The sequence below is a fragment of the Neofelis nebulosa genome, chromosome 3 (genome assembly GCF_028018385.1).
Source record: "Neofelis nebulosa isolate mNeoNeb1 chromosome 3, mNeoNeb1.pri, whole genome shotgun sequence".
NCBI classification, from domain to species: Eukaryota; Metazoa; Chordata; class Mammalia; order Carnivora; family Felidae; genus Neofelis; species Neofelis nebulosa.
Window position 1 is genome coordinate 143,235,732 of NC_080784.1, and position 20,817 is coordinate 143,256,548.

General features: G+C 40.6%; 1 protein-coding gene across 1 annotated transcript in view; it reads right to left on the bottom strand.

Annotated features, from left to right (window-relative positions):
• The window catches only part of FRAS1 (Fraser extracellular matrix complex subunit 1), a 426,196-nt gene that overhangs the window by 146,707 nt on the left and 258,672 nt on the right, over positions 1 to 20,817 (bottom strand). The window contains exons 23-28 of the mRNA XM_058722162.1: positions 15,380 to 15,526; positions 10,682 to 10,822; positions 9,367 to 9,507; positions 7,708 to 7,845; positions 4,449 to 4,719; positions 890 to 974 (exon numbers count right to left, since the gene is read on the bottom strand). Coding sequence (XP_058578145.1) covers positions 890 to 974; positions 4,449 to 4,719; positions 7,708 to 7,845; positions 9,367 to 9,507; positions 10,682 to 10,822; positions 15,380 to 15,526 — 923 coding nt within the window. The remainder of the gene's footprint in view (positions 1 to 889; positions 975 to 4,448; positions 4,720 to 7,707; positions 7,846 to 9,366; positions 9,508 to 10,681; positions 10,823 to 15,379; positions 15,527 to 20,817) is intronic.

Consider the following 20,817-nt stretch of genomic DNA (forward strand, 5'->3'; position numbering starts at 1 on the left):
ATTTCTTCAAGACTTCTGTTTGGCTGATGACCACACTGGCACCTCATTTAAGTAGATCCTTAATAAGATGCTGTACCTACTGCAAACTGACTAAAACGCAATCCAGCTATATGAAAGGCAAGTGTCTGAACATAATTTTATATCTCTGAGACAGAAATATTTAGGCAAAACAAACTCATTTACCTAAGATTAAGAAAGTCTTAACAACTGGAACGGTTTCAAATTATTTTGAGGGGCTGAGATCAGATTCAGTATAGTAACGTAAGGCACTATAAAGTAGTGGTCTGGAGCCAGATTTTCTGGGTACAAATCTTGGCTCTTTGTTAGCTATATTCCCATAGACAAGTTACTTAACCTCCCTGTGACTTTAGATTCCTATCGGTAAACTGGGGATAACAACACCTCACAGTGCTGTTATGATTAAATGAAAAACACTACAAAGGGTTCTATCGAATGTATTAGCAGTTAGTTGTTGTTGCTGTTGTTCTTACCCACAAGTACTAAGAATTACTCCAGTGTTATTTCATGGGAAAAGTGAAACAAGACTGATTTAGCTCATATTTGCTAAAACTTGATTTAGCCTTGATTCGTGCATCAGAATTAGTGGCACATGCTGGGGCGCCTGGGTGGCTCAGTCGGTTGAGCATCCGACTTCAGCTCAGGTCATGATCTCGCGGTCCGTGAGTTCGAGCCCCGCGTCGGGCTCTGAGCTGACCGCTCAGAGCCTGGAGCCTGTTTCGGATTCTGTGTCTCCCTCTCTCTCTGACCCTCCCCCGTTCATGCTCTGTCTCTCTCTGTCTCAAAAATAAATAAATGTTAAAAAAAAAAAACTTAAAAAAAAAAAATTAGTAGGCACATGCAATTATTAATTGTGTGGCATTGTTATTACCTGTGTTGAAAATGCTTGTATGTTGATCAGCTGTGGCTCAGAGAAGAACTGCTGGTCACTAATTTTCAGGGAAAAGTAACCTTTCCTAAAAGAAGTGCCCAAGAAAGGAATGAGAAAATGCAGTCATTAGTCTCTAGCAAAACAAAGAATAAAAATATTTTCAGGTTATGTGCATGTAAGAATTAGGATCAAACCACTACAGTGATAAAATATTCATCCTGTAAATAAAAATAACCAGATGAAGATGAATATAGGGCCATACAGGTAAAACTACTGGGTATTCCTTGATCTCAATATAACAATTACATAAACTTTTTATTTTAGATTTCTCTAAAATAAATATATACATAGTTGAAAGATCAGTTGTTAGCCCAAGACAGGCTAGTAATATAGTGATGGCTAATGGTTAAATTGGAGAATGCAAAGGAACTTATCATAGTCCCTGATTAGCTCTCAGTGATTCCCTCTTCCCTGCAGACCCTCTCTCCAACCTGTTCTCAAATCATGTGAGTGGGCCCGTGTGAAGGATTTTGCAATGTTTGTATTACATGACTCTATCTACCTGCCTCCCCCACTCCAGCCACACACATACACATTCAATGTGGACTGAACTAGGTAAAGATGGTTGATTATTCTCTGGAAATTTGCAACTGGCCTGAGAGCTCCCATTTGACTATGCAGAAGCCATCGTCTACCAAGCCTGCCTGTAGGAAGGAGATAAATTAAGCCTTGGAGCAAAGAGCCACAGAGACAAGAGGAAGAATTGAGTCCTGCTTTCCATTCCCGGTTCTAGCTTCTAGGCTCACCCTGGAAGCCCAGTTGCCCTTGTTGTGTTAAAGAGCTGAGCCATGCCTGCAATGTTGTAACAAGCCTTACAATTTTGCTGAATCTAGTTCAAGCTAACTTTCATTACTTGCAACGAAACAGTACTAATTAATGAAACAAAATAAGGTTGATTCTTTGCTGTGGTTTTTATTTCCTGTAAGAGTGTTGTTCCAGCAGCTTCAGAGACAACTGGTAGGGAAGGTAGGAGGTACCCCCTTTCAAAGCCAAACCAAGCACAGAACTCATGAGAGGCTGGTAAGATATGTGATTAATGCACTATGGGCGGTTTTGAATTCTGGTTGACTATAGGGACCATTATTTTAAAGGTTCTTCAAAAGGTATTTTTGAAATTAACTACTGAAACATGAAATAATGTGGATGGATCTCAAAAGCATTATGGCAAAAACCAGAAACATACTGTATGACTCCATTCACATGACATTTCAGAAAAGGCAAAACTGTAAGAGTAACAAACAGATTAGTGGTTGCTAGGGACTGGCAGGAAGGGAGTAACAGCAAAAAGGAGATTTTCAGGGGGAGGGGGTGACGAAACTGTTTACATCTTGAGTGCAGTTGTAGTCTTGAGACTGTAAGAATATACGCATTAGTTGATACTCTAGAACAGTACACTTTAAGATGGGGAATTTTGTTGAACCCAAATTATACCTCAATAAACCTGATTTGTTTTTAAAGAAGTAAATCTTGCCTTCCCTCCTGTTTCATCCACTCCTTGAAGTTCCATCCCATTTAAATCCTGTCCCTCTTCACTCCCAGCTCCAAACTTCCAGAGAAAGCAAATGATGGAAGCAACAGAAAGAAGGAGGCAGGTGTGGTTACTCCCAATGTACTGGGGAAAAATGACTTTTTGGTAGCACTGAGGTCCCGATAACTGCTTAGGATCCCAGAATGCCAACTTGCCATGGCCACTATGGCCATATTTGCAGGTTGTCTTGTACTCCACAGGAGCATTCTGACCCCAAAGGAATCCAGTCCTAAAGAATCATGGTCAGATTTTCATGAGGAAAAAACAAAATCATAAACCTATGTGGCAAGTTGCCCCTTTTGTTTTTGTATCACTCCACAACTTATAGAATTTCCTTTTTTTCATGAATTACTACCAATCTTGTTTTGGTATTCTTTCATTCTTTCTTTCGTTTAAATTTTTAGATGAAGAAAATCCAATGCTAAAATGGGTACACCAAGAATAAAAACAGTGCTGCAAGAATTCCCTGAAAAATAGTTGCCATTCTTTGTCCCATTTAGGGCTGCAGAGCTGACTCTGGAAGAAAACACGTGATGATAGATTGAAGAGGTGGAATAGACATGAGGGTTGACTTTGGTTGTCTGGGGAGCTTTATGAACTTTACTGACTTTTCACAAGACATTCAAAGGCAAAACACTACAGGTATGGACGTTGTGTGTGTGTGCGTGTACACACGTGCGTGCCTCTGTGTGTGTGTGATGCAAACAATTAAGAACTACACTTAAAGCAAAATGAATGCAGGACATGGTGTATAAATCTGAAGAGTGAGTCTATGGCATCAGATACCTGAGTCTGAAGCCCCACCCTTATAGCAGTACTTCTCTATACAATGATCATTTGCCCCTTGCAGATGGAAGGGTGCCCGTTATTCCTAGTATTATTAGGGAGGCAGAAATCAGTGGCTAAAGGCATGGGTTGTGGAGTCGGGGAACCAGCTGTTGATTGGAGACTTGGCTTTGATTATACTCTCGAGGACTGTTTCCCTATCTGTATATTTATGTAGAACATAAATATACATAGTTCACATGAAGTGTTTAACACAATGCCTGCGTCAAAGTCAGCACTCAGTAAATATTAGTTATTCTTATTCCTTTGAGATGGTCTTCTGAGGTTCTGGCTTTGAAATGGAATAAAGAAAGGGCCATTTGCTTTTCTCCCCACCTATCTCCTAACCAAAACCTTAAAATAATAATAAAAAAAATCTCTAGTGTTGACAGTAGAAAATATTCACTGTGAATATTTCAGTCCATTTTTAACATATACAGTCTACTCTGAATTATCTGCACTAATGAAGCAGAGCAGGATGAAGGATAATCCACAAGGCTAATCTTTGGGGTGCATTCTCTGATTTCTGTTTAGCAGATTTACTCTGCTAATTATATGACTCTATTTTCTTGGGTTAATGTTAACATTCAATTGCATTCCTGAAGCATGTCAGCTGGGGTGAGGAAGACAGCCAGAAGTGTGCTAGGAATCAGAGGAAAACTAGATCAGGCTTAAAAATTAACCACAATTAATCCCATAAAGTGGATAATAAAAAGTTGTGACTCTTAGCTTCCTTCCAACTCTGAAATTCTAGGAACCATATAACACTTTTAAAAGTATGTGCTCCATCTTCTAGTCACTCCTCACTCCCAGTATATTACCTTAATGTTGAAGAAGCAGCTGTAGCAATCTGGGTAGATAACCAGTTTTGTTTCTGCTGGGCCAAAAAACTGGGTAATTGTACTAGGAACTTTCCTGTCACATCAGAGAATTACCTATAATTATGTGATAAAATGAAAACGCCTCTAACAGAAGCACACTCTCTGAGCAATTACAGTGAAATGATGACAGGCAGCTGAAAGCGATGGCGTTTGTGGAGTATCGATCTTCCCCAGAAGAGAGGGGATGGCTATTGAGAAGCGGGGGCGGGGGCGCAAAGCACCGATGGAAAGGATGCAGGAGGAAAACAACAGAACACTGAGTCACCTGGGTTTTTCTTTGCTGTGCACAAAACGCACTTTTTTCTCATTCACATCTTTCCAGCTAAAATGGCCAGCCTTGTCGAGCTGAACCTCTTTTCTGTTCCTTGAGAGCACTAGCTGACCATTGGTGGGAGTGCTCACAACATGGAACTGGAGGTCTTCCACCCTGCCATCCTGATCTTGGACATTCAGAAGGGAAAAATCCAGTGGCTTCATGGAACCAATTGCAAGGGTGAGAGAGCCATTCACATGAAGACTAGGCGTGTGTATTTTGCCTGGAAAACATATGAACCCAAAGGTCAGACTTGGTACATTCACTGATAAAGTTATTTATTTATTTATTTTTAAAATTTTTCCTCTACTGTTTATTTTTAAGAGATAGAGAGAGAGAGAGAGAGAGAGAGAGAGAGAAAGAGTTTGAGCAGGGGAGGGGCAGAGAGAGGGAGGGAGACACAGAATCTGAAGCAGGCTCTGGGCTCTGAGCTGTTAGCACAGAGCCCAATGTGGGGCTCAAACTCATGAACCATGAGATCATGACCTGAGCTGAAGCTGGACGTCCAACCAACTGAGACACCCAGGTACCCCAAGGTTTTTTTATTTTTTAATAAAAAATTTGTAAAAAAGATTTGTAATGTTCATTCAGAAATGAGACTCTAGGCTATTGTAGACCATAAGCCTCCTTCTAATCCAGTGGTTCTCACCCCAGGATACATATGAAAATAACATAAAATCTCAATGTTAAACATAAACTTCTAAAAAATATAGGAGAAAATCTTTGTGAGCTTAAATTAGGCAATGCTTTCTTAGATATGACACAAAAAGTACAAGTGACAAAAGAAAAAAAAAAGATAAATTGGACCAAAGTGCTTCAAAGGACACCAGTAAGGAAGTAAACAAGTCAATTGATAGAATGGGAGAAAATGTTTGCAAATTATATATCTGAAAATGGACATGTATCTGAAATATATACATCTTACAACTCAATAAAAGACAAGTAACCTAGTTTAAAAATAGGCAAAGAATTTGAATTGCCGTTTTTCAAAAGCAGATATACAAAAGGCCAATAAGCACATGAAAAGGTGCTCAATCATTCATTAGTCGTCAGGAAAATGCAAATCAAAGCCACAATGTGATACCACTTCATACCCACTATAAAGGACAATAAAAAGTGTTCCTGAGGATGTGGATGAATTGAAAATCTCATACGTTGCTGGTAGGAATGTAAAATGGTTCAGTTTGGTAGTTCCTCACCAGTAATTCTACTTGTAGGCATATACCCAAGAGAACTGAACACATATGTCCACATAAAAACTTGTACCTGAATGTTCATAGCAGTGTTACACATAATAACCCAAAAGTGGAAAGAACCCAAATGTCCATCAACTGGTGAATGAATAAATAAATTGTGGTATATCCATACAATGGAATATTATTAAACAATATAAAGGGATGATGTACTGACACATCTTCCAATATAGAGGAACCTTGAGAATATTATTGCCAAGTAAAAAAAGCCAGACGTAAAAAGCCACATATTGTACAATTCCATTTATGTGAAATGTCTAGAATAGTTAAACCCACAGAGACAGAAAGTAGATCAAAGGCTGCCAAGAACTGGGGCAAGGGAGCGCTAGACAGAGACTGCTAACAGTTACTGGATTTCTTTTTAGGATGAATAAAATGTCCTGGCATTACATAATGGTGATGGTTGTATAACTTTGTGCATATACTAAAAACCACTGAACTGTGTACTTTAAAAGGTGAATTCTATGGTATGTGAATTATATGTCAATAATAACAATAAAGAATCATACAGGGATCTTTTAAAACAGTACCAATACTTGAGCTCCACCATCAGAGAGTCTGACTTAAATGTTCTGGGGTGGAAACCTTAGTGATTTTACAAGCTCCCCAGGCAATCCTAATGGACTTCTAGGTTTGAGAGCCACAGTTATAACCTAATTCATCCATCCCATCTGGCCTTCAGACCCATTAAGGGTAAGAAAAGAAGTGTCTGATACCATTTGCTAGAACAGTACCAGTTAATCTATAATGAAGTATGATTATAAGTGGCTTATATTCAGAATTCATGTAAAGCATATACACTTTGTTTTAAAAATTTCCCATCTTTATCCATTCTTCCATTGATGGACAATAAATTATATTTAAAAAATAAGTAAAATAAAATAATATAAAATAAAATAAAATTTTCCCATCTTTGTCCATAGGAAACATCTGATGGATGAATATCCAATCATGATGATAATTGCATCCTGTCTCCTGCAAGCTGTTTTTCCTGGACTTTAATTATTAGTGTTTCCTTCTGCAAGTAGGTCAGACAGGACAGTTTGGGAATGGCAAGTTTCAAGGGAACTACTTCTACTGTAAGATTACTCTAATGAAAGTGGAATTCGTTTTCACAAGCTGACTTGTACCATGTCCCAAGAGGAGTAGGCTGACTCTCAAGTACTTGGGGTTTCCAGAAAGGTCCCAATAAAATAAGCCAAATATATCTTTTTCCCATGGGAAGTCTTAGTATCTTCAGAGGTCAGAAATTTAGAGACAGAAAATATGATTGACTACGGGTATTAAAATATGCCTCATGTTATTGATAAAGGACACTCAAAAGCTGAGGAATGCTCAACTATTATATAATCCTTAAACTTCATTTATCTATAAAACTTTGGGGCTCCAATTTAAGACTAAATGTAAATTTGCTTCTCTTTTGTTGTAAGGTGAAGTATCCATTGATGTGTTGGATAAAACTAGCTCCACTCCTTTAATATCACCTTCTTCTTTTTTTTTTAAGTTTATTTATTTGAGAGAGACAGAGACAGTGTGAGCAGGGGAGGGGCAGAGACAGAGGGAGAGAGAGAATCCCAAGCAGGCTCTGCACTGCCAGCACAGAGCCCAACGTGGAGCTGGAACACACAAAACTCTGAGATCACGACCTGAGCCGAAACTGAGAGTCGGACACTTAACTGACTGAGCCACCCAGGAACCCCACTGTGTCACTGTTTTCTGCCAAATTTCTGATCTGATAGTTGGTACTTTCATGGCACACACTATTTCTTTTTCCCAAAGATCTTAGAAATTGCGTTTCCACAATGCCTATGTCCTATAGATAGTCCCTTATTTCTTAGCATTCCCAGAATGAGAATCCTGTATTTTGTATCACATGAGCCAACTGTATCTGCAGACTCAGCCTTTGCATAGAGAAATGACAGGTTAATACACCAGACCATCAGATGGGAACCACTTACCAGTGCACGTTTCATTAGAGTGGGCAGAGAAGCCAGGAATGCAGTTGGAAACACAAAGGCCACTCTTCAAAAAGAACCCATGGTCACAGAGGTGACACCGGTCCCTGCCGCTGCATTGTAAGCATGCTCGAGGGCAGGCTGTCAAAGAAAGGACACACTAAGTGAGGCACGTGAAAGGCACAGACACTCAGCTAGGGCCACCAGTGACAGAGAAATAACGAGTGATAGCACATGACTCCCAACTACAGCAAAAGGGAATCTCCTCTAGAATCTCACAAGGAACCCATCTACCCTCTGAAGGAAAGTGAACACAGAACACCACTTTCACTTTATGCACTGTGATGTGAAAATGTTGCACATAAGTGGATTGTTTACAAAGTTGACCATATTGACTTGTAAGGGAGGTGGTTTATGGTGCCTAAGAGCATAGGCCCTTGCTGGGTTCCATTCCTCTTCTACCACTTACCGGCTGTCCACTTCGGGCAAGTTCCTTTAACCATCTGTGGTGTGATTTTCTTGTCTTAAAAATGGGATAGAAATAACACCTAATGCAAATAACTGTTGGGAGGATTACATGTTTTATTATGTGAAGAGACTAGACTTTTGTGTGCCTAGAACTCAGCTATACTACTAGTACCACTACTATTCTATTATTATTATTGTTGTTGTTGCTGTTGTTATTGTTATTGTTATTACTATTTTAAATGCATGGGGAAAATAAGCTCTTTAAAGGACCATAGGATTATTTCCTTGGGTCAAGTCAATAAACTACAAATCGAGTGTTTACTCCTAAGTTTTTCTGCTTCCTTAGCGGAGATTTTATTATAGAGAGGTGGTATAGTATAGTGTAAAGGGCCCTGGATTGGCATCAGAAAACTTGGGTTTAATATCTGATTTTATGTTGCTTGGCCATTCTCTCTCTTGCTTAAGCCATTCTCTCTCTCTCTCTCTCTCTCTCTGTTCTTTTTTTTTTTTTTTTTTTGCTTATAAAACAGGATTCATAGTGTCTGCCATATTTCACCACCAAGGCATTGTGGGTATTAAACAAGCTCATGCAGACAGAGGAATCTGGTGAAAGGTAAAATGCCATGCCAGGGGAATGGCATCATTCTTACAGGCCAGGTATTCTTCAAAGTGGGGTATATGGTACCAAGTTTTAAAGGAAATGATGAAAACAAACTGAGGAAACTCTCTTTGGATTTAACTTTAGTGTGATCAAAAGGTTCGGTGTGTCTCACTAAATCGTCTTCACAAACCCTCTTTTTCAAGGGTATTGTGCCAATATAAAGGTCAGCGGTAATTCAATCTATACACTGAAGATTCTGTGCCCATATCAACAGGGGTAATCCACTCTTAGTGGATACCTCACCTTAGTTCAATATAAGCCTTATATTCCATAAAATATTGACTTCATTTCCATAAAGACCTTTAGGGACAATATTGATTTGTGCAAGAGAATTATTGGCCTGCACTTCTATATTCGATTTAACCAGCAATTGGCAGATGTGCAAGGGAAGCCATCAATTACTTAGGCCGAGCTCCCTGGGTTTTCATTCTGCTTTTAATTCAAATTGTCCTTGGTTACCTGAGAATCAGCGCACCTGATTTACTTGCGGCCCTCGCTTTTCTCCAGAGAACTCAGCACAGTCTCCAAGTTACCTGCGCATTGGCGATTGGTGTGATCTGCAAAGTACCCCTTCTCACATTCCTGGATACACTGGGCTTCTAACAGGAAAAATGGCTCTTCACAGCGAGTGCACTCATGGGGACCTTGGCATTGGAGACAGTGATTGCTACACCCTGAAGGACAAAAGTCAAATCAACAGAATTGTGTATGGCTTTCCAAGGGGCTCCTGGCCCTTGTGGGGAGGCGGCATTAGATGCCAAACAGTTAGATGACCCAGTGTGTTGGACGAAGCAGAAGATGAGGAGTCAGGAACCAGGCTTCTGGTTGTTACTGCTCTACTTACCAGGGGGATGATTTAGGATCAGAGATTACATTCTCTGAGCCTCGATGCTCTCTCCCATTAAATGGGAGTGGACATATCGTCCTACCCAGCTCGTTGGGCAAAGACCGAAGTAAATAACAGAAAACACTGGGCAAACTTAGAAACTACACATATTAGCCATTATCATTATTAACTAGTCCATGGCTTTCTTGCCTGAAGTGTCCATCTTTCCTGACTCACCCAGTCAATTATCAGAGTCTCCCAAGAATGATCCCAGTAATACTGTCTGTGCACTTTGCGGGAGTTGTTCAGAGTCAGAAGGTTTTGTGGTGTTAAATCAAGACCCAAGGGGGGGCGCCTGGGTGGCTCGTCGGTTAAGCGTCTGACTTCGGCTCAGGTCATGATCTCACGGTCCGTGAGTTCCAGCCCCGCGTCAGGCTCTGTGCTGACAGCTCAGAGCCTGGAGCCTGTTTCAGATTCTGTGTCTCCCTCTCTCTCTGCTCCTCCCCTGTTCATGCTCTGTCTCTCTCTGTCTCAAAAATAAATAAACGTTAAAAAAAAAAATTTTTTTTAATAAATAAATAAATAAAAATAAATCAAGACCCAAGGGGGTGGGATGCAGAGGAAGGTGGTGGTGAGACATTTGGTACATTCAGGGATTCAGGGAGCTGATGTGTGAGCACAGGCCTTCCATGGGCTCAAATGACCAGAGTACACACACCTCTGTATCTAGAGGACAGGACTGTTCAATGTTTCAGGAAATCCAAACCTTATACCTGTTTGCGTGGCCATATACCCCCAAGATTCCCATACTGACCTCAAATTTTAGCAAATATCGTGTCTGGATGTGGGGGAAGGAGAGAGGGGGCATTTTGACTATAACAGAGAAAAACTCTTAGGAAAGAAACCAGAAATTAAATACAAAGCCAGAAAGGAAACTAGCCACAGACTGCTTGTCAGAACAGTAAAAACCAGAGGAGGCTGAAGCCTGGCTTCAGCACAGAGTAGGGGCTCCAGACACTTACTCCTGCAGAGGCCCTCATCCCTGTAGAAGGACGGTGAGCACTGCTCCACGCAGGCCCCGTCCTGAAGAACGTAGCCATCCATGCACTGTAGGCAGTCAGTCCTCAGAGGCCCAGAGCACACGTTGCAACTCCAATCACACTCTAGGAAGGAAACCCACGTTAGATCACCTTCGTCTGTCCACCCTCAGTCCCAGCGACTAATTTATGAGGACGCTGCTGGCAGCTGCAAGGGTAAAGTGAGGACAACATAAAAGATGTCAGATAAGTGAGCCCTAACGAGGTTTCTGCTTGTAGTAGCCGGAACGCCTCTCTGAGGTTTAGTATTTCCTAATTATGTTGGACACGGGCATGTACGAGGATCACTCCATGCTTGTGCACAGGCTGCTTGTCAGTAGGGCTGCCAAGGAGCCAGATCAACTTAATCTTATTCCATAGCCCCAGAGTTCTTTATTCCTGTGCCATGGTGTCTTCATGCAAAGCCAGCTACAGGGAGTGGGCAATCTGTCTCTGCAAACCTAATCCAGACCTCCTCCAAATGCTCAATAGGTGAAGTGATGTCAGAGACTCAGCTAAGAATGCATCTGCTGCCTCCACTGACGCTGGCTGCCTGGCTTCCTGCCTCTCAAAAATCAGGTGTTGACCCACCCAACAGAGAGAACCACTGATGTTAGAATTAAATGGGGCACAAAGGAACAGTCCAGAAAGAAGAGGCTTACAGAAATCACAGAAGATCTCCCTAGCAGTAGAGCTGACTCATTAACATGTTCTTTGCTCAGTAAGCACCTATGGAATGCAGAGCGCTAAAAGATGGGTAGAAAAAGTGGGTAGACTCTGACTTCAAGGAGTTAATGTGCTCATGGGTTCCAACCTTGGAATTGCACCCATGGGATCCAGAATGATTGTTACAAATACAGATTATCAGGCCCAACATCAGAACTATTCAGTTAGTCTCAAGAACTGAGGCAAAAGAAAACATGTTGGGGCCACTATTGTTTTTGTTCTTATGATTATTATAGTTGTTGTTATAGTTGCTGTGGGTTTTTTAAATGTTTATTTATTATTTTTGAGAGAGAGAGAGAGAGAGAGAGAGAGAGAGAATGAGCAGGGGAGGGGCAGAGAGAGAGGGAGACACAGAATCTGAAGCAGGCTCCAGGCTCAGCGCTGTCAGCACAGAGCCCAATGAGGGGCTTGAACTCACGAACTGTGAGGTCATGACTTGAGCCAAAGTTGGATGCTTAACCGACTGAGCCACCCAAGTGCCCCATAGTTGTTGTGGTTTTTAAAGGCCCAGGCAACTCTGATGCAGCTAGAAAACTCATGCCTGAGAGCCAAAGTTCTAGCTGGCAAACTAAGTCCTTCATGCATGGACGATGGGACAAGATAGGTTAAGTACTTGGGTTTTGAAGACACACAAGTCTCCACTTAAGCCATGGCTTAGATACTGTTCATCCACATGTCTTACACATCTTCCTTAAGTTATTTGAGCCTTAGTTTCCCTATCTGTAAGACAGAGGCAAGAATAGTACCTATTTCATAAGGCTATTGCACAGAGTAAATGAAAGAATGAATGCAAAGGAGTTAGCACAGTGCCTGGCACAGAGTAACAGCTTAATAAATGTTTGCTGCTGAACTGTTTTTCTTGGAGAGCATTCTCCACTCAGGACATCCTCACTCCACCACCCCTCCCAGCTGAGAACTGAGGAAACTTCTCATTAGTCACCTTTCTCTCTTTCTTGATGCAACATTTCTAAGGCCCAAAGAAGCAGGTAAATGTGTAAGACAGTGCACGTGCTTCCAAGATTTCTAAAGTTAATCCCGCTCATTTATTTGGCTGAATCAGTCCTGAGGGAAAATGACTAAAGCAGAGCCTTGAAAACTGCCAGCAAAGTTATGAAATCATTTACAACATGGAGGATTCGTGATAATCTTGTTTTTCACCATGTACTGACAACCACTGTTTAGAAGGGAAAAACCAGAACAGCTTCTGTGGTCTTGAGCACCAGAGACCACCTAAGTTGACTACAAAGAGAATTCCTTGGAATAGAGAGTGTGCAATTTTGCAAAGCTTTAAAACATACCAGCATATGTGATAGATGTTTGGCCTCTCTACCTGAGCCCCAGCTAAGAGATGGGAGACATGTAGAATGGACGAATGGAGAAGGGAAACGGAATAGAAGGAAAATCCAGCCATTACCTCTGTTCTTCTCCTTGCTGACCACTGCCATTCAAAGAGCAAAAGCCCCAAGAATTCTAACTACTGACAGAACAGGAAAAGGGTACTTGGTTTTTGAAACTGCCCCCTTATAAACTCCTCGAGCACAAGCCTATGCCTTTACTCATTTCAGTCTGTTAGACAGAGATGAACAAATAAGATACAACCCCTGTCTTCATTAAGCATAGAGTCTAGCAATCTAGAGTTGTAAATGCAAGTGGCTCCAGGTCCCAGGAAGGTCATGTAAATCTATGAACCAGGCCTGGTGTGACAGGATAGGGAGGGTTGGAGACTGTGGTGATCTGAAGATGCAACAGGACAAGACCTACTCATCTGCGACCAACTGCTGCATTATGGAAACGCACGCCCAGGGTGGCCAGATCATCTGGCTTTTCCAAAGAGACAGGAAATCTCAATCTTTGTATGTGATTCTTCTACATGCTAAAACTCATTAATGAGGGGCGCCTGGGTGGCTCAGTCAGTTCAGCAACCGACTCTTGATTTCGGTTCAGGTCATGATCTCACAGGTTGTGGGACTGAGCCTCATGTTGGGCTCTGCACTGGGTGTGGAACCTGCTTGGGATGCTCAGTCTCTCTTTGCCCCTCCCCCACTCGTGCTCTCTAAAATAAAAAATTAAAAATTACATAAAATATAAAATGCATTAGTTAAAAAATTTAAAACACTAGAATATTAGGTGGACCAAAAATAACCCTGTCTTAGACCAACTACAACCTGAGGGTTTCCAGTGTGCCACCTTTGGTCTAATTACCAAAACCCTGCACAATAGTTGGCACACAGTAGGAGCTCAAAAATATTTTCTTGCACCTAGATGCTCAGCCGGTTAAGGTTCCAACTATGGCTCAGGTCATGATCTCATCGTTCATGAGTTTGAGCCCTGTGTCAGGCTCTGTGCGGACAGCTCAGAGCCTAGAGCCTGCTTCGGATTCTGTGTCTTCCTCACTCTCTGCCTCCCCCCGCTCTCTCTCTCTCTCAAAAATAAATAAACATTAGGGCCACCTGGGTGGCTCAGTCCGTTAACGTCTGACTTCAGCTCAGGTCAGGATCTTGCAGTTCATGAGTTTGAGCCCCACATCAGGCTCTATGCTGACAGTTCAGAGCCTAGAGTCTGCTTCAGATTCTGTGTCTCCTGGATGGAGAACCATCTATCATGCTAATGGCCACCAAAAGAAAACTGAAGTGGCCATACTTATATCAGACAACCTAGATTTTAAAATAAAGACTGTAACAAGAGATGAAGAAGGACATTATATCATAATTAAGGGGTCTATCCACCAAGAAGACCTAACAATTGTAAACATCTATGCTCCCAACATGAAAGCGCCCAAATATATAAATGAATTAATCACATACAGAAACTCATTGATAATAATACCATAATAGTAGGGGACTTCAACACCCTACTTACAGCAATTGGCAGATCATCTAAACAGAAAATCAACAAGGAAACCAATGGCTTTGAATGACACGCTGGACCAGATGGACTTAACAGATATATTCAGAACATTTGATCCTTAAGCAGCAGAATACACATTCTTCTTGAGTGCACATGGAATATTCTCCTAGATCACATACTGGGACACAAAACAGCCCTCAACAAGTACAAAAAGGTCGAGATCATACCATGCATATTTTTAGATCACAATGCTATGAAACTCGAAATCAACTACAAGAAAAAAATTGGAAAAACAACAAATACTTGGAGACTAACGAACATCCTACTACAGATTCTGTGTGTGTGTCTCTCTGCCCCTCCCCTGCTCAGGCTCTGTCTCTCTCTCTCTTTCAAAAACAAATAAACATTAAAAAATAAACAGGGGTGCCTGGGTTGCTCAGCCAGTTAAGCGTCCGACCTCGGCTCAGGTCATAATCTCATGGTTTGTGAGTTCGAGCCCCATGTCAGGCTCTGTGCTGACAGCTTGAAGCCTGGAGCCTGCTTTGGATTCTGTGTCTTCCTCACTCTCTGCCCTTCCCCCACTCATGCTCTGTCTCTCTCTGTCTCTCAAAAATAAATAAATGTTAAAAAAAATTTTAAAAATAAACAAACATTAAAAAATATTTTCTTGATTAATAAATTACATACAGGGGTGACTAGGTGGTGTAGTCAGTTAAGCGGCCAACTCTTAATCTCAGGTCATGATCTCATGGTTTGTGAGTTCGAGTCCCACATCTGGCTCTGCACTGATGGTGCAGAACCTGCTTGGGATTGTCTCTCTCCCCCTTGCTCTCTGCCCCTTCCCTGATCATGCTCTCTGTCTCAAAATAAATAAACTTGAAAAAACAAAAAATAAATTACATACAAAGAAAAAATTACATACATACATTCATAATACATGATGACTTCTTGCTATCACCAGAGAAAGTCTAAACATATGACAGTATTTTCCCAGTGTGGGGGAGCAGACATTTACAGTAAAGGGAGCTCACTGAGTAAAAGAATCACTGCATAGTTCAGGAAGAGCTTTACCTTTGCACATCTTGGTGGAGAAGTCAAGATAGTACTGTGGGGCACAGCTCTCATACTGACATTCCCCAAAGAGCAGGACCTTGTTTGGATCTCGGCAGGAGGTACAGCCAGCCTGTGAATCACAGCTTCTACAATGTGTGCTGCATGCTGAGCAGATAGGGAAAGAAAATGACCAGATCATTACAATTGCAAATACTGAAGCACTGATCAAACCTAGACAGATGTTACAAAGGAGCAAAGCACTGCTCCAACCTGTTCTTTAATTATGGCTCATAACCCTCCCCTGTGATCAACAGAAAAGAAAATGTTATTTTCCAGAGAAGATAAATTATAAACCCAGAGAAGATAAATTATAAACCCAAGAATTGAAATCCCACATCCAACTTGCACTGTGATGTAGCCACAGAACTTACATTTACTCCAGGATCTCTGGAATAATAGTCGAGAGGTGTTTAAACCTTACTTCTTAAGGAATCAAGCCCCCTGTAGTTCATGATGTGGACTCAGATTTTTGAATGATGCCAAGATAAAAATTAGGTATCAACTTTATTGGGAAGCTCAGGAAATCCCATATTTTAAGTCACAAAGGACTTCAAGGAGGCCTGGCTTACTGATTCACCCATTTGTAATTCTCAGCAGCTACTGAATTCAAGCATTCAGGGATGATCCCCAAATGTGGTCATGCTTCCATCTTCTCTAACTTAACAACTGGCATTTCTCCATCTCCTCAGTTGTCCATGCTATAAACCTTGGAGGCTATCTTGACACCCCCCCCTTTCTCTCATTCCTAATCCACTCACTCATTGGATCCTATTTATTCAAAGTTTTCTATGTGATTCTCAGAACTTTTTGTTTTTCTCCATATCCCCATGTACCAATACATCTAAGCCATCACTATCTCCTACCAGACAACTGTCATAGCCTCCTAATCGGTTTCCCCTTACTAAGTTTGACCCCCTTGCATTCTATTGTCCATGTCCCCATAAGAGTGATTTTTTTTTTAAATCTATAATGCTCAGGTTTCAGAGGACACTTTCATCTATAAACTCATATGATTCTTCAAACCTGGAAAGTTTCCAGCCATCATTTCTGCAAATATTGCTTCTCCATTATTGCCTCCATTCTTTCTACCTAGATATCTTAATACACACACTTGAATCCTCTCAATATAATCTCTAAGTCTCTTGTCTTTAACCCTTACGCATTCTTCAGTGACTTCTTCAAGAAGGCCTTCCTTGACTCTCTAATCTAAAGCAAGTCTCCCTGTCACTGCTCTTATAGCACCCCAGACATTTCATTCATGCCATACATAATAATTTTCATTTAAGTGATTATTTATCTTCTGCATCCTTTAAGCTATAAGCTTCATGAAGGCAAAGACCAGGTTTGTTTTGTTCCTTCCAATAGTGCCCAGTACCTAGCCGGTCATCCCTCATATTGTGGGTGTTCGATAAACATATGCACATAAATGAAAGAAGCCAGATATTGTTAATTATATATATTCAAGCATTAGTATCTCAGCCTCATTCTGAAATTTTCTCTAAGTACCTGTCAGAGGAAAAATCTAGAGAATGATCATGTGAGTTTTAGATCTAGAGAATATCAAAGTGTGTGGCACAGTGCAGGAAGATGACCTCCTGGTAAAAATAAAAAGGAAGTCCTCTTGTTTCACATATGAGAAATGTCATTGATGTAAAATATTCATTAGAATATGTAGATTGGTAATTAAAGGTCCTAGAAAAATTCTAGACTGGATTTTTAAACAGATGGTTTGAGAATAGTTAGAAATAAATATTTTAATTTTTGGAAACTTATATGAAATTAAACTGCCATTTCTTTTTTTTTAATTTGGGTAGAATTTTTACACATGATGTATCTTAATTTTGGCAAACGGTTTGACAAAAATCTCAATGATAAGCCTGTGAATACAAAAATTCAGGGAGGACTAGTAGTTTTAGGTGGATTTGAAGACGGTTGAAATACATACTCAAAAAGTTATCAGTAAATCTTTGCAATTAGTAAAATGCCTTTAATAGAATATTATGATGAAGTCTTAATTTTTTACTTGATCAATATTTTTATTAATAACTTTAATAAAAACAAAGAAATGCTAATGATATTTAAATATGCCACATACGCCTAATAGTCACATTTTGCCAGAACAATTCAAACTCAGTTTTAGCTAGTTAAAGCAATAAACTAAAAGGAATCAGATGAAATAAGCAAAACTGTAGGTCCTACATTTATTGCCTTTAACCGATTGCACAAATAAAGGAAACAGGAGGCCTGTTTAGACAGTAGTTCCTATAAAAAATTATCTAAGAATTTTAGTTGATTAAAAGCTTATTAAAGGTATGATATGGTGACTAAAGAAACCAACTCAATCTTAAACTGCAGAGCCTTGATATGACCTAAAGGTTAGCTGGACCCCCGGCTTGGCATAGAGCTGCAAAATGAAGCCCAAATGCCACTTCCCCAGCTTAGAGTTACAGGACAATGCCCTGTCCTGATAGCTGAGAGCATCTTGTGATTTACTTCCTCAAGCGCCGATATATCTTCTTATTCTTGAATCCTTCTATGCAGGCCTTCATACTGGCTTCCAAAAGAAATGGATTTGTGTGTTTTGAAATGCTAGAAGACTATATGGAGATTTGGAGGGATGCAGCAATATCACACCGAGGATCAGGGAGCTTCCACCATGTCTATCTGAACCTTTCTTCCTCTTTCACTGAACCCCTCATCTCTTACCAAGGCAACGCACAAATGACCTTGTCCTACTCAGAGCAGTTCTGCACATACCAAAGCCCCTTGGGTTTTCAGCTTCCGTCTCCAAAAGAATGTGGGTAAGGAGCATTTTCTCCATCTTAGGATATTCAGACCACACATGGTATTAGTCATGTTGGTGTGGTCACATCTGGAGTCCCTGGTGCTGCTCTCTGAGGTCCGGGACCCCAGAAAGTGCCAAGAGGACAGTGAAGATGGTGGTAGGTGGATCAGTGAGGGAAGCAGAAATGTACTTTAACGATCACTCATCAAGGAGGAAGGGACCTCACAGCTCAGGAAGTCCACCCTCCTTGTTAAACAGGCTTGCCTTCTACCTCAGCTCTGAGAGAGGGTCATCCATTGCTGCTCCAATACTCTGTTGGCTCCAGTTTTGCCAGAGCAGCAAAGTGCAAGTGGGAAATGACAGTTAATTTCAAACTTTGGAAGGCAATAATGTGAATGGGGAAGGGGACTTATTCTGTACCGCTCCAGAAGGGAGCATTGGAGGGTCGATGAGAAAGAACAGTCGGACAATGAAACAACTATCACCCCCTGCAATGGACCTGGTGTCCTTCCTCATCGGTAGAAGTCTGTGAGGGGGAGTGACACAGAATCTCTGCAGTGGGTGCAAGGCTGCCTCTGGCCACCCTGGAGTTCTCCTCTTCACCTCTAAAGTGCTACAGTTTCAAGTACTGAGAGCCTCATTTATCATCTTTTTTTTAAAGTTCCTGCCTCAACTGATTATCCTTGAATATAGAGCTCAGTATATAATTTCTAAACATTTCTATAACCAAAATCCAGACAGTTCTCCAGCTCTTACTTTCTTCTATTAATGCCTCCCCTTAATACCGGTTATATTTCCTTAAAAGCCCTTCACTGCACAATTTCTAAAATTGTCAGGCCTATAATTGTCTACAATGATGAGCATTAGACGGGAACACTGTTGATTTTTTTTTTACATGCTAGAAACTCAAATATCCCAACTTAAGGGCATGCTTCATTCAATCTTTGAAAGAATGAACCTTAAGCCTTAGCAAAGGACTAAAGCTGGGAGGTTCTTGATTTAACTGAAATAGTCTATGAAATCCTATTTACATGGTAGCACAGAAAATGTATTTGTGCGGAAATCACCTTGCACCAAGGAAAAAGCTTCTCAGAAAGAAACATTTTGATGCAATGTTTTTTTTTTTTTTTTGTCATCCAAAGATTCTATTTTTTTCTTTTGAACTTTTATTTCTGTGATTCCACTGCTGTGAAGAGCCTCATCAATCTCAGTCACCATTTCTCCACCAACAGTCTCTTGCTCTTGAACAGAACATGCAAGTATTTCATTCGTGTCTCTTGTGTTAGAGAATCTGTAGATACTGGTAGACAGTTGATATATACTGAGCAAACTTTTTGTTATAAAAGCAAAGAAATTTTTCATGAGTCTGAAAAGGGTGTTTATCTCTGGTACCTCAATAGACGATGCAAAATGGTGAGTCCCACATAAATTCATTTCAAATGCAAATCATTGCAAGCATCTCAGTAAATTAATAGTAGTAACTATCTTTCTGTCTATAAAATATAAATATCTTAAACTGCTTGATTTGCCTCTCATTCTGGAGGAGGAGGAGGAGGATGAGGATGATGATGACAACAACAATGACAACAATAGCTAATCTATACTGAAAACTTGTTCCCTGCTAAGGTCCATGCCAAGTGCAAGGTGCCATTAGATGTAGGTACCATTATAATCCCCCTTTGACAGAAAAAGAAACTGAGGCCTAGAAGTTAATTCACCTGCTCAAGGGCACAAAGCTAGTAAGTGGTAGGCAGGCCTTGAACTTTAGTCACATGACTCCAGAGCCCACCTTCCTAACCACCAGTCTACAGTTCCCTCAATATGGTACTTCTAGGACATAAAATTGAAATACCAACTCTGTATTTGTTGGCTGTCATTTTCAAAAGGAAAAAGTATAACAAAATTTTTTTGCAAATGACACTTTAGTGATTGAAATAAAGTAAGCCGCCTCAGCATATCACAAAAAATGTTCCTTCATCTGTAAAGGATTTCCTGATTTCTTTTCTACTCCAATTTGCCCTTTCCCTCATTTATCCTAACTCTTTGTTTGTGCCTGACACAAGTAATTAATCATATTTTGACTTACTTGAGAAATAAGACATCTATACAAGTAACTCTCATGCGAGACAAAATAACTACTGTTTGAGCAGAAACCAAATGCTTTGTGGCATGTCAAGCCTTGTGCATTGTCAATATTCAACAAATATATACAGAAAACAAATTAAATCCAGACAAGTGCTTAGGTCACTGGTCACTGATTGTGTACCAGAGCGAGTTCCACTCTCTGCTCAGGATCTTAGAATTGAATTGCCGAGAGAAACCACAAGGATAAAATAGACCAATACTATTTTAAAAATGAGGTAACTAGAGAACAGAGAAGCTAAATGAGTGGCCTCAGATCACACAGTTGGTCCTCGCAGAGATCCCTAGCCCAGAACCTCTCGGTGAGGCCAATGTCTGAATTATAGCCTGCTAATGGCATCCGTACACCTTTGTAGATTAACTGTCTTTTTAAAAAGTAAAGGCTATCAAGTGGGAATATGGACGCAAGAACTTAATATTTCCTGCAGTGACTCCAGAAGAGCAGGAAAGGAGAGAAATTTCATTTTTA